We start from the raw sequence: 13,849 nt of genomic DNA on the forward strand, positions 1-13,849 counted from the left end.
TGCTGCTGCCGGCTCAGAGCCTCTGAGATTCAGGCTAAGAGCCAGGGCCAGGGCCAGGGCCAAAGCCAAAGCCAAGTCCAATCCCTCTTCGCAATTGGCAACAGGTTGGGCCCATGGCCTTTTGTTTCTGGCCCTACGCGCTCTGCGCTTATTAAATGCAATATTTGTTGCTAGTTGCAAGTTGCTGCTGTGCCTGCTGCACCATAAAGTGCGATTTATTTTGTGGATTTTTCGCGTGCCCCGCGCTGTTTTGGCGTTCGACTGCACACAGAGAAATGTCAATACAGAACTAGAATTTAAAAATAGCTAAATCATAGTCATATATTTTATATTTTTCAAGAAGCTGAGTCAAAATCGAGGTATTTAAATGGCAAGATTGCTCAATACTTAATCTTAAATATCAAAATAATTGGTAAAGGCACCTACTTTTAATAAGACACCTGACACTTCTATTTAAAATGGCTATTAAAATCAATACAATGAATTCTATGATTTTATTTTGATTTTTTAATATCTCACTAAGCCCTTCTATCATTTTATCCATGAAAGTTTTGATATTTGAGGCATAAATATGGAAAACACTGGAGTTTTATATTTAGCCTCAATAATTTTAAAGTATTTATTTTAAGTCTTTTCACTGAAGTTTCATATTTAGCCTCAATAATTTTAAAGTATTTATTTAAAATCGTTTCAGCATATCAGCTAATACTCATTTTAAAGTATTAACATAGGTGATTGTTACGTTTTTCTCCGCGTGGAAAGTGGAATGAAAAAGATCTTGGGGTTTCCGACCTTAAAGGGATTTTTCTCATTTTTTTCGAACTCATTTTTTGTTGTTTAGCGTTCACTTCCTACTTCCAGGTTTTTTTTGGGCCCAGCCCTCAGTCGAAATGCCCGACTATAGTCACACTTTTTCACTTGGTTCGCAGCAGTGGCAAAAGAGTAGAGTGCTCCGCACAATCCCCAGTTTCCCAATCTTAATGCCACTCGATGATGCACCATAGACCCATCCACTGCCACTGACTTTGCCGGCAGGACAGTGGGCCGAAGAAAAGGGATTTAAGCTGAATTAAGCACTAATGGATACAGTTTTTTTTTTGAGAAATTCAAAAGAATATTTTGTTTGCACTTTAAGTTGCTTGTGGGGTATCGGATGGTAAATGAAAAAACCAGCGATACTTTAAGACTTTTAAGGTCAAAATAACTTAAATTTTGAACGCCTAACTATTACCTTTCTAATTTTCAAAATGTCTCTTCTTAATTTACCCAGTTGTTAAACCTTTTCTTTGAAATTTCAAAAAAAAAATATTTGTATTTATATTTACCCACCGTGCAGCCACTTGCACACTTTCAACAAATCGCTTCGCATTCTTCTGTTTTTATTTATTTATTTGTTGTTTTCGTTTGGCCTTCTATCTGTATCTCTAATGCCCGGCAATTGTTGCCACATCTTCCTCCTAGTTGGGCAACGCTTTTCATTTCTTTTTTGGGGAGAGTCACGGCCCCAGTTGAAGCCATAGCCATAGCCATAGCCATATGATACCCCCTGGACCAAGTCGAAGTCCGAAGTCCCTCCGTTCACTGTCCATTATGCAGCATTATGTGATGCTGCTGCTCCCATCGTGGCAGCTGCCTTGAAACTCCTTCTGCGCTGCCCTTTTTGCATTGACCAGCGACCAACACATAAATTGCATTTGTCGGTTTGTTGTCGTTTTCATAAATAAGATAAAGATAAACGACCAGGTTGCATATTATTTGTAATTGCATTTCTTCCCTCGCTGCATCTCCGGCTGGACAGTTGGCCATAGATATGGCACTGCGAAATGTTTTGCAGCATTCTGAATTTATTATTGACTAGCGCGAATCTCTAATGGGGTAAAAGGAACAGCAAACATTTTTAATAAGATCCGTACAAGGACGGGGAATAACTTAAACGATGTAAATGGTTGGTCGATAATGGGAATTGTTATAAGTAGGTAAGAGTTTGCAAAGCATCGATTGGTTTTCTTAATAGACCCAGTCGGTGGTTAAATTATAATTTATACAGCCATCTTTACAAAAGAAAATTGTTATAGCTTATGCTGAGGAAATACAATTTTTTACTTAATTGGTTTCAGCAGGATTCGGATTATGATGCCCATGTACAACAAGCAGATAGTTTAATTAAGTTAATTTTTATTTTATTCCTAAAGCTTATAAATCATTGAACATTTTTATGGCACACCTTTAACTTTTTTTTTTTGAGCCAAAACTATAACGCTCCTTTCTGCAGGCCTTAAATGCATTTTTTCCCAAATCCCATTTTTCAAATTTGTTAGCATTGAATTGTTTTGAAAATTATTCAATTTAAAACCGATTCCCTTTTATTGCCTTTTATCTTCGCCCATCCAGACAATAAATCGCATGTTCATTTTATGACTTTTTTGTTGCAAAGATGCATGGCAAAATTTGCGCAGGGCTGAGTCAATGATTCAACAATTTGTTGGCGTTTCTCGGTCCGCGGACATTGGGCGATAACAAAAGGCAGCAAATATAAGCCAGCTACACCTAGACCCATGGATATATATAGCTTCCTATACCAATGAATACAAAATCACCCAACCCTACCAATATTGTGAGTTCTAGTTTAATACCCTTTGGTCTGCTGGAGTATATAGAACTTTTTAAAGAATCTAAAATAATAATAATAATATTTTGTTGTGAAATTAGTTGCCTTTGAAACTCGATCATAAATATATGAACAATGCGACAAATTTATTGTACAATTGAAATACTTTTTAAAAATTTTTGAACCTTTTTATTTAAATACATAATGTGAAAGTCTTTCAAATTAAAGTTTATCTGTAACAGTATTAAGTACTTAAAATTTTCCCAGAGCAATGCGGATTCGGTTTCCCAGCGACCAAAAGATTTCCTTTCCATTTTTGCAAACTGTTTGCAAAATGCCTTTTGTTGACTTGGCTGAGTGGAGTTACCCCGCCCGCTGGGTGTTCTGTGTTTTGTGTATTTACCGCGATGTTGTGGACTTTTAGCGTGGGCTAAAAAAACAAAAATAACAAGGGCAACAGGAACAACAAGAACAACACCAACGACAAGAATCAACGGCGCCGTTGCCGGTTTATTATGAATTATGGCCACGTTGACAGTTTAGGACCAGACGAGGGCGTGGAAAACTTGACAGATGCGCTCTCAGAATCCAGGGAGTCCAGAGATCCCCACGGAACGGTTGAGAATCTTGCAAATAAAGACCTATTCCTGGTATCGGCCACGCCACAGCTCGTGGCTCTATTTCTTATTAATAATGTGATAAAACTGTCAGACGACCAACTGAGCCGAGACCCGAAGATTTCCGTTCGTTGCCTTTTGTGTAAACTCTCGCAATCCATTCCACTAAATTAAGCAATTAATTTCCCATTTATATAAGCCGACAACTACAACTTGAACTATAAATTATTTTTTTGTTTATCTCATTTGGTTGCTTTATTTTTCCTGAGTGGTCGGAGATTAAGCCAAAAAAGAGTTATGCCCATTGCTGTCACAGCGAATTATGATGGCTAAACAGAAAGAAAACGTATAAAAGAGTTATACATATTTTGAAACAAAATTGGAAACTGAAAAATCAGTCAAGCACATTGTGACCTAATCGACTGTGACTTGCGACGCATGGCATAAAAGAATTTGCGAAAATAAAAATAAAAAGTTGCAGGTTTAAGAAAATGAAAGTGAATCACATGATCAATTTATTTTGACATGTTTAAATGTGAGTCCAAAAAAAGAATTGAAATTAAAAAATAAATACCAGAAAACTAAAATAGATTTAGATTTAACTCATGCTGACAAATGTTTTCAACTCTTTTCCCTTTAATTAAAAAAAATTTCAGATCAAATTGTTAGGAAAATTTCGCTTAAAATAAATATTATTTAGTTATAACAATTATTTGTAAATCACCTAACACCATCTTCCTTTCCTATCTATCGTTTTAGGTGAGCTAATAACCGCTTTTTGTGCCATCATGTGTGTTAGGGTTTCCTTTAGTGGGTATTTATATCCCAAAATGGGTAAGTCTGATGACCTCCAGAGCTATTAGTTCGTTTTACTCTATTCTCGCTTCCTAATTACATTCGAGAATCAGAAAATATTTAATGCAATTTCATTCTCCTCATTTCCGAGATGAAAACAATGTTTGTATGTTCTTTTCACTAACCAAAAAACCTAATTGAAATTACACAACGTTCATTGACTTTAGAAATTTCTTGGGCAACGTAACCTTAAGTACATAAACCTTCAAGCACATATTTACTTGTGGTCACCGACTTGTCTCTCCCATGTATGAATTTTTTCACTTTTATTATTAGTTGGACCTCGTATTAAGCGGCTCTTTGTGCGAGTTTTTTGGCCAGGGGAGCGGGCCTAAGACCTGTAATGTAATCGCATTAGTGTGGCTTTATTGCCGTCTTCTTTCCAATGCCAAATTAGCCATGAATGAGTCGATGGCGGAGATGAAAAAGCTGACTACGAAAAAATAGATTTCATTTAGACACGATCATTGCCCATAATAATATGAAGAATATCTGGAAATTAAGAAGCAGGAACGATCTCAGTAATGACAGAGAACCAGAAGTTGACGGGTCTACAAAATATAAGCTGATAAGAGTCAGGAAACCAGATGAATTGACAACTGAACTGGAGATTAGGAAGATGGAAGACTGTAGTCCATAGTGGTTGTCGCAAAAAGAGAAGAGGAAAAATGCACAGTGATTTTTTCAGAGACTAGAACATAATATAAAAAACCAAAATATTAGAACTTTTGCCTTTTGTTAAGCTAACTAATGGTTAATTCTTAAGCAAATGTCAGCCGAATTTAAGTTTGCTTTTTAAGCTAGATCATAAATCAGTTTTATATTTATATAAAAACAAGTTCTAAGCAAATTAAATTAAACCGAGCCCATCAGGTTGACTAATAATATTAAAGGATGCAAAACAATTGTTTAAGAATACAAAATCGTTTAATCATATATTAACTCTAATAAAACCATTAAACTTTTTATGACCTGAAATTCCGTAAGACGAAACCAAAAAGAACAAAACCCAAATGAAAATTCAATAACAATCACAATAAATATCGATATAATTGAGTAAATAAAGTGAAGTAGAGTGAACGAAATCTCAATGAGTGCTGAAGGTCAGAATGCTTTAGGCACTCCAAAGCGAAACCGAAATTGAAATTGGAAGTGGAATCGAAATTGTATCGATTGGTTGGCTGCTGTCGCCAATGAATTCTTGAATCTCTCAACGCAATTAAATGCCAATTGAAATTCTTCGCCACTGCGTCTTTTTGGGGGCTTACGAATTGAAATTAATGATTGGGAATCTTAAATAATTTATTTTAATTGTGTGACAAATTCGAGCTAACTTTTTTGATTAATTTTTCTTTATTGATTTGCTAGCTAATCTCTTCTGTCTCCCAGCCGCGGCGAGATTCCATAATTTTTATTTTTATGCGATGATGTTGAATAGTGTTTTCTGCGTGACTTCTTCTCTCTTTCTCGCTCCGCATAAGTTTCGGGGTATATTTCGTTACCGAAATCGCAGTTCAATGATCGCATTTAATGATTTTTGTATGCGAAAATAAGTAGATTTTGTACTCGCTCGCACACAAAAGTTTTGTTCGCGGCCCGTGCGAAGCTTTCTTTTGTTTGGTTTTCGTTGGTTTTTGTTGGGGTTTGTTTTCTTTTTGTTGCCTTTTTTCCCCATTTTCAAAATCGCTACAAAAAGTTCGTGAAATGTTTTTTCTATGACCATTAAAGTCAAGAAACAGTCAGACGGAGGGAGATATATTTGCTGTGGTCCATCCACTTCAACTCGAGTGGCAATTGGCACAAGGCAAATTGATCAGTTCAGAAATATGGCAGTATTATGTAAGAAGCATGGTCTTATAAGATCGGAATATTAGGTAGATTACAATTTTATTATCTCTTTGGTACAATATGTCATTCAGTTTTTTAGGCTTTCTAAGTAAATTAATAAGTATTCTATTTTTGGCTTAAGGGGGTTTTCTGCTCTAGAAGCATGGATTTTAGGTAAGATAAACAAGAAGGGAATAACTTTTTAATAAACAATTTTATGTTTTTTATTGACATTTTAAAAATTCAAAAAAAAAAACGTGCGTCCTTGTTGACATGATTCAAAAAACAATTTTTTTCATATTTTTAAACAATTTATCAAAGCGGTAAACAAAATGAAAACACTTATAAGCTCCTTAAATTTAATATTCTTTTATGTTCAAATGAATGCATTTTATATTGCCATATAACACATAATTAAGCAACCAACTCGAAATTTGTATTTATTTATATATGTGGATACCAGCTTTCAACTACAAAAAATGAAATTGTGCAAAGAAAGATAGACCTTCAGACTCATAGGCGTAAGACCTGACGCCATGCTAATAAAGTTCTCATGCTGGAACATAAAAACATACAAGATCTACAGCATGCTGAATTGAAGGAACGCCCCCTACCGAAAAACCTAATCAAGTTCAACAAACTCCCAGATCGATTCCTCCCCTCGTCGTCACTGAAAAGCAAATCAAACTCGTTACCAACTGACACTGACTGTGCAGATATCGCTAGGCATATGTATATCCCTGGCCAAAGAAACAAATTGGGTCAAAGTTTGCAGACGAGGCAATTTATTTTGCTCCTACTGACAAAATATTTTGTTCTGGTAGCTAGACGGATGGTTGAAAAAAACCGAAGCGAAGAAATTTACATGCTAAACCTGTGTTTTGGCCTCCGTGCTGAAGAAGATTTACAACGCGATAGATAAAGATCTCAATTTACCTATGAATATGTTCTCACGCTTTATAGTTTTCTCTAGTTTTTGGCATTCTCTCGAATTTTTGTTTTGGTTGAGATGTCAGGTTGAAACTCGTATCTGGCCCACAACTTTGTTGCCTCGTTCTAAGGGCATTAAAAATGGAAAATGTTCTTCGGTAGTATCGGTTTTTATTGGTTTATGTAACTATCAAATCTCGGTTTATGGCTTATGCCACATTTACTCCGAGGATCGCTTCGGTTTCTTCACTTTTACGACCGTTTTGGGGAAGGGCCATGGGCTAATTTTTATGGCTTTTGATGGCTCGTTTACACGCAACGACAACGATCTGATTATTGATTTCGAATGTCATCGAAAATCGCCTCTTATCTCGTTTTATGTGTTAACTTTTACAGTCCGTTTCGTCCTCTTCGTATAATTGGATAAAATAGTCAGGGGAAAGCCATTATAATGTGTGTGATCACAAGGATACTTGCACAGTAGTTATTGCTTATTGAGTGCGGATCCTAAAGCATGTCTTAATGGACTGTACTTATTAGGCTACAAAATTGTTAAGCTCTTAGGGTTTGATTAGAACAATTTGAATTGACTTAAAAGCCAGAAGGTCCAATTAATCGTTTACTATGAACAAATTTGAATTTGTAAGTGCAATAAGCTGACCAACAGATTAATATATTATTTTTAAAGATGCGGGCTGTGAAAGAACCATTAACATACTTGTTGGTCATTGATTTTTAACGTTATTGAAGTTTAAATGTCAGTAGCATGAAAATCAATCACAAAAATATCAGCAACATAACAAGGTCACAACAGACCAAACAAATTAATTAGTATTAAATGTCAAAGTAGAAGCTCCATCCGGCATTTAAAGAATATCAATTATTGGAAGAAAATATAGTCCCTTCAAACCCATACTCCTTCACTGATTAAAAATGGAATAGTTAAATTTAAAAATATATAAATTTAATAAAAAATATTTGGATTTAATAATTTCTATTTACCAATGTTGTATTAAATCAATTTTTTTAATATAAAAGTCTTTTAACTCATAATAAAATACAATTATTTTTCAAGAACCCAAATGGTTGGAGAATCCAACGATCACTTAATGCAAAACTCAAGATCAAGCCAACCTTGTTCCAAGTTCACTGCCAGTCCGTTGCAAGTCGAACTTGTTTGAGCCAATCTGCCTGCAACGGGCTCGATTCGAACCTCTCTTAGCGGATCGCGTTTGCCGAAGAATCTCTTCGGTTGGGTCTCTTTGGTCCGAAGGCTTTGTAACGCCGAGTGCCGTACAACTCCAACTATGGACACTGGAAACAAGTTCTTCTTTGGACCCCCTGATTCCCCAACTTCCCTGCTCTTTGCTCCGATCTTGCATTTGTTTTTGTTGCCTTTAGCCAGTTTTGTTTACCTTATGCCTCGTCGAAGATCTTGGCTATTTTTTGTTGCGCTTTCTTGGCGATTCCTTTGCTGCAAAAAGTTCTCTCAACTTGATTTTGCTCTTGATGTGAGACAGAGCTAGAGAAAGAGCGGATGCGAGGGGAGGGGACGGCAGAGACAGAGAGCCAAACAAGTTGCAGTTGCTCGATTCTCGATTCGATTCTCGGGACCAACAGACTCCTACACGAGGTCTCGCCTCTTCGATCCCCAGATATAACATTTTTTCCATTCTTCTTCTTCTTCTCCCTCGGCTGCTAGTATTATTTTCTTATTTTTTCGCAAGCAGCAGGAAGTTCAATTTTCAGTTCAGTTCAATTTTGCACGTCATCTCAAGCGGTCCAAGCGGCGTTCGTAACCCGATTCCAAGTGAAGACTTCGGACTTTTGTCTAAACCAGAAAAAGACCACTGAAACTCTGTTTTCTTCAACGACTCTTTGTGTGTGGCGCGGGTGTAGCTGAAAGTGGATAAAATAGTTACGAAAATAAGCGCAAACAAACAGCAAAACAAGTCCTTAACAATGAAGTGTTCGTTTTTGTAAAGTTTGACCCTCTATCCAGTGAAGTTTTTAAGTTAACAACTAATAAGGACCAGCAACCATGTATCGCCTACAAAGACGAGCTGCTTTGATATCAAAACAAGGTAGTAATAAAAGCATTTGATTATGTTTATCGAATACAACTCATTAAAAAATGAATAGATCTCTACTATCAATTTACTGATTAAATAAATTAACAGTAAGTTGGATTAATTTGAGTTTCAACAAACAATTCGATTTCAGCTTATTTAATAATAGCTTATGGCTTAGATTTTATTACTGTTTGCGTTTAGAAATAATTTCTTTCAGCATTTTAGTTATGAGAGTAATTTCGTACACTGGTAAAAAAACATAACAAAGCCAAATCTGTTGTACTCAAACTAAATGCTTTTCGATTTGATTTTTATTCATTATTTTATTTTAAATATACAAAAATATAAATTTTTTTCATTTTTAATTTCTTTATTTATTTTAATGTTTATCTTACAATTTAATATGCATTGAAATAATATTTTGATTTTATGTTTTTTTCAAATATTCAATAGTCATGTACCTTTTTTTTGTTTTACGAATATAAAAATTATTTAAATCGGAAAAAATCATAATTTTTTTTTAAGTGATTTTATTGGTTGCTGAAATTTAATTATTTGCCTCTTTAGAACCAATATTTCCAGCAATGTGTGGTCAGTTATGACAAAACTAAATTTCTAAACATTCACAAGTCAACAATTTGTCATCATCTTTGAGTCATTGGGGTAACTGAAATATATATTGATTGTTGACATTACTCATACGCACCGTTTGACTAGGAAGGAGTGGTCGGGAGTATTTAAACCGTTGCGGTTACACGAATATAAATCTTAGAATTTTGCGGTTTTCTGAAATGTCTTTGGCCTGTGTGTAGTCGATATGGGTGATCGATTGAACGGTATTTGATGAGGTAATTGGGAAATGGTTATTAAAGTATTTAAGCTTAAAGTTTGTTACTTTTGTTTTCCTGTAAAGTAACCAGTAAACATTTCTACATTACAATATGTTACAAATATGCTATAAACAAAACATGAGTATTTTTATTTTGGCTTCTTTTAAATAACATTTTCCAACTTTTTACCAATTCAACCCTTTTGACAATTACTTGCGGGAATTTTTCCTGCTGATCTCCAAACATTCGTCACCGCAAGATGCGATATGACATAGCAAGCAACTGGGTCATCTTCCTAGAAAGAAAGAAAGACCATACCTGCGGTGAGAAGAAAAATAAAACCCAAAACACGAAATCGCAATCATTTTACTTTTGATTATAAACAAAATAAAAGGGAAGGAACACGGAGAAAGAGGATGAAATTATTTCTAGCCACTAATCGCTGGCTGAAGTCGACCTAGAAAGGCCTTAGCCCAGCCACAGATGATCATCTTCTTTCTATTTCATTCGGTTGGACATGAAAGCCATGGAAAGGGACAGGAACCCCCTGGACGACAAAGTGAAAGAAAATGTCTGAGGTTTTCCTCAGCACGACTCGGCCAGCATATAATTTGAAGATTTAGAGAGTCGCGTTAGTCAAGATCGCATTTTGCATGCCAAATGCTGGGCCCAATTTGTCCTCATGCAGATCCCAAAATCCAAAACCGAAACCAAAACCAAAACCAAACCAAATCCGAACCAAGTTCAAAGTCGTGCCCAAGACCCCCGCCCCTCCGATTCTCGAGAACTTTCTGCACTTCACTCTATATCTCCGACCAAAGAAGGTCATGGACAGATTTTTAGGCTCCCTGCAACTCTTCTCGCTTCGGGTCCACTGCCGTCTAGTCTTGGCCAATTGACTGCAAAGATTTATTATGGAAATCTATAAAAAATATGGCCACGGATTGGCATACATTCCCTCATGGACGGGGACCCCGTCTCTGATAGCTTTATAATATTTATCTACCTTTCTAAATCTGTCCTAATTAGGATTCGATTCAGATGGGCATTCGATAAATTCTTCAGGTTTCTATTTTGCTTTGTTTTAACTTCAAAAGGTCTGTTTACATCCAGGCTACAGAGCAAAGCAGAAATATTTAAGTAAATTTAGTGAAATAAACATTTTACGTAGCAGATTTTTGACATGTCTCGCACTTAAAATTTTTATTCCCCTCCTAATAATTCATTAAAGTCCATTATTTATTAGAAAATATCTGTAAGGGCAGGCCTTACTGTTATCTTTGAATAATATCATTTTTTTGTTACATTTTTAATATTTGTTTTTTAATATTTATTATCTTTCTTGCCTGTGTTTTAAACTATTAGAAACGCGTATCGAAAATGTTAGTTGGAAAGGTTAACCAAACGGGTTTTAATAAATTAAAAAATTGTATAATTTCAATGAAAAATAATACCTACCGGACAACATAATCGCCAGCAATTTCTTAAGATTTTATCTTAGCCTCCCAGTCCCAAGCCCGTGACTATCGGTTATGTATTCAACGACTGATAGGAGGCATATCCCCTCGACTCGATTGATTTTATTGTCCAGTAGTCACTGTCTGACTCTTTTTCCCTTACCAAATTCCCTCTGCCCGTTGGCTACCGACGATTCTAACTGTAAAATTACAAACATGTGCCCCTCCCATCACCCTTCCGCCCCCTTACTTTGAGCCAAGAGTCTGGCTGATTCTCATTTAATGCATTTCCTTAAGACGACAACGTCGGCGAAGACCAGCAGTGGATACCGGACAGTGGACACTTGACTGGACTCTATGGACAGTGAACACCGGACAGCGCACACCGGACTTGTGTCAGCTAAATTATTTCCACGGCTCGATTCGATTCCTCAGCTCGTTGGGGCTCTTTTATGGCCAACTTGCACGCATCTGTCAGTCTAGCGAGGATCCCCCGCCCGCCGTCTCTCTTTATGACCTCTGCCAGCGGCCAAGTTATCTCCCAACCAACTGCACTGTAGAAAAATCTAGTTATTGAATTTTGATTTATTTCTTCTTCTTTGCTATCATATCATTTGTCAGTTTTTGTAAGCTACTTTAAATCTATTGGATTTGGTTTTCAATGACAGTTATATGTTTTTTTTATAATCGCTTATTTACTTATTGCTTTTATTTATTTTTATTCAATAAATGCTAAAATCTTAAAAAAACACCAAATTTTGATGAAATACTACATTATTTTTGGAAAAAAATAAAATCTTCTTGGGCGATTATTAAATTCCTTTTAAGTGATTTTTAAAACAAATAAATTGTTTTAAATTAAAATTTTTTCCAAGTGTAGTCGATGCTAGAGCAGGACAACAACGGCTTTTACCGTAATACTTTGGAGCTGTTCTCTAACGATGCGCTGCTCAACGGTGGTTTTCCCTTTCTGGCCGCAACCGAAAATAGCAAATATACGTCGAAAGACGCAGGGAGATGCAAGCAGAAAGAGACAGACGATGCGCATGCGTGACTGCCCAATGTCTCTGCTGTTTCTCGGGTGAAAAGTCTTCCTGTTTCGGTTTCTTCTTCATCTGCATTTTATGGCTCTCTTTACTGTCGCCTCTTTTTTACTCCTTCTCCATCGCTGCACTCTGTTGCAGTTAATCAATTATAACGACTCTTGATTTCCTTCCTGATCTAGATCAAGATTTCAGCTGCCTGTTTCTTCACTCACTCCACGGTTTATGTGGGTTCACATATTGCATGTGTGGGTACTTTACAGTTCTCCTCGCATTAAGTCATTTGGGCATCTTGGGGATCTCCAGTTTTCTCCCAGGTCTTGTCTCATTTATTCGGCTGGGTCTTGGAGATTTCTGATGTTGTTAAGTCATTTCAAGTGCTTTATATGTTAATGACTTTATCACTTCGTTATTTTTAGGAGTTTTTATGCTGCAATTGCACCTTAATTGAGTTTTATGATAAAAGTGGGTTAAATAAAATGAGACTCATTAACTGTTGTGGTCATATTTCTAACTGACTGACGGACTGATTTAATTTTGTTTGGCATTTATTAACTCCATCAAAAGTTCGACAGCATTTTTAATGTTTTTATTTTAATATACTAGCTGTTAACAATTATCGTACGTATTTTTTATTTATTAAACAATTTTATTATATGTATTTTTTCATAACCATATGCAGTTTTTAATTTTATTTATCATAAATATATAAAAGCAATTAAAGTTGGAGTCGTTTAAACTCAAAAAAATAAAAATCTATAGCTTTGCAGCTTTTTATGTTGTTTTGATTATGTAACATTTGTCATGGCTTCTACTCCAGTGCATAATAATTCCCCATTCTCTGCGGACATTTGATATCCCATGCAAATATTGATAAATGACCCACCATGAGGTTGCTTCAGCACCAGTATATATTTTATTTTCTTTTTCCTCATCGATGCGAGGCATTGAAAATGTTCAATGCACTTGGCAAGTAAAAGAATATTTTTGTTTGTTTGGAATGTTTGTCAGCTTGTTACAAATGATTGTGAATGAGCAGAAATAATCGTTCTGTGGGGTTTTCTCGGAAAAGTGATGAGTGTGTTTGTCTAACAAGTTGGTGCTGTTGCAATAACGGTTTCCGTTGCTGTTAGGTAAACTTTTGTTGAACTTCAGTCAAATTAATTTACGCTGTGAAAGGTGTAGGCTATTATAAAATGGATGAGAACTGCAGAAAGATAATAACTAAGTAAAAATAGAACTAGGGATCGTTTACGGCGTGTATTTTCCGCTGTTTAATCTCAATTTATAAGATAACTTTATCAAGTGAAATAGTTTTAATAAGACATAAATAATAGGAACGCATTTAAGCAATTATAAAAATCTCGTTTAATATAAATTTGTAGTAAACCTTGATAAAATGTATCTTTACAGTTTGGTAGACACAATTAATTTAAACAACAATCTGAAATACCTTATCTCCAAAAAAATCTATATTTTTACTGTTTAAAGTTTAATTAATGAACTTTGAATCCTTATGAAGTATCCCCGGGGGCTTATAAACGATTTAAAAAGTGTACCCACTGTTGCTGAATTTTATTTAATAGAAGCCAATCTAGAAAATGTGCAAT

The 13,849-nt window shown here is 35.5% G+C and overlaps 1 protein-coding gene across 4 annotated transcripts in view; it reads left to right on the forward strand.

The window, feature by feature from the left end:
- LOC108143200 (nascent polypeptide-associated complex subunit alpha, muscle-specific form) overlaps positions 1-13,849 on the forward strand; it is a 130,015-nt gene that overhangs the window by 55,834 nt on the left and 60,332 nt on the right. Inside the window, exon 1 of one of the 4 annotated variants that reach the window (XM_017267457.2) lies at positions 8,633-8,921. The exons of the other annotated variants lie outside the window; for them this stretch is intronic. Coding sequence (XP_017122946.1) covers positions 8,879-8,921 — 43 coding nt within the window. The 5' untranslated portion in view covers positions 8,633-8,878. Of the gene's footprint in view, positions 1-8,632; positions 8,922-13,849 lie in introns of those variants that run through there. 4 annotated transcript variants of the gene reach the window in all.

Source organism: Drosophila elegans, unplaced genomic scaffold, assembly GCF_018152505.1.
Source record: "Drosophila elegans isolate 14027-0461.03 unplaced genomic scaffold, ASM1815250v1 contig_208, whole genome shotgun sequence".
Classification (NCBI taxonomy): Eukaryota; Metazoa; Arthropoda; class Insecta; order Diptera; family Drosophilidae; genus Drosophila; species Drosophila elegans.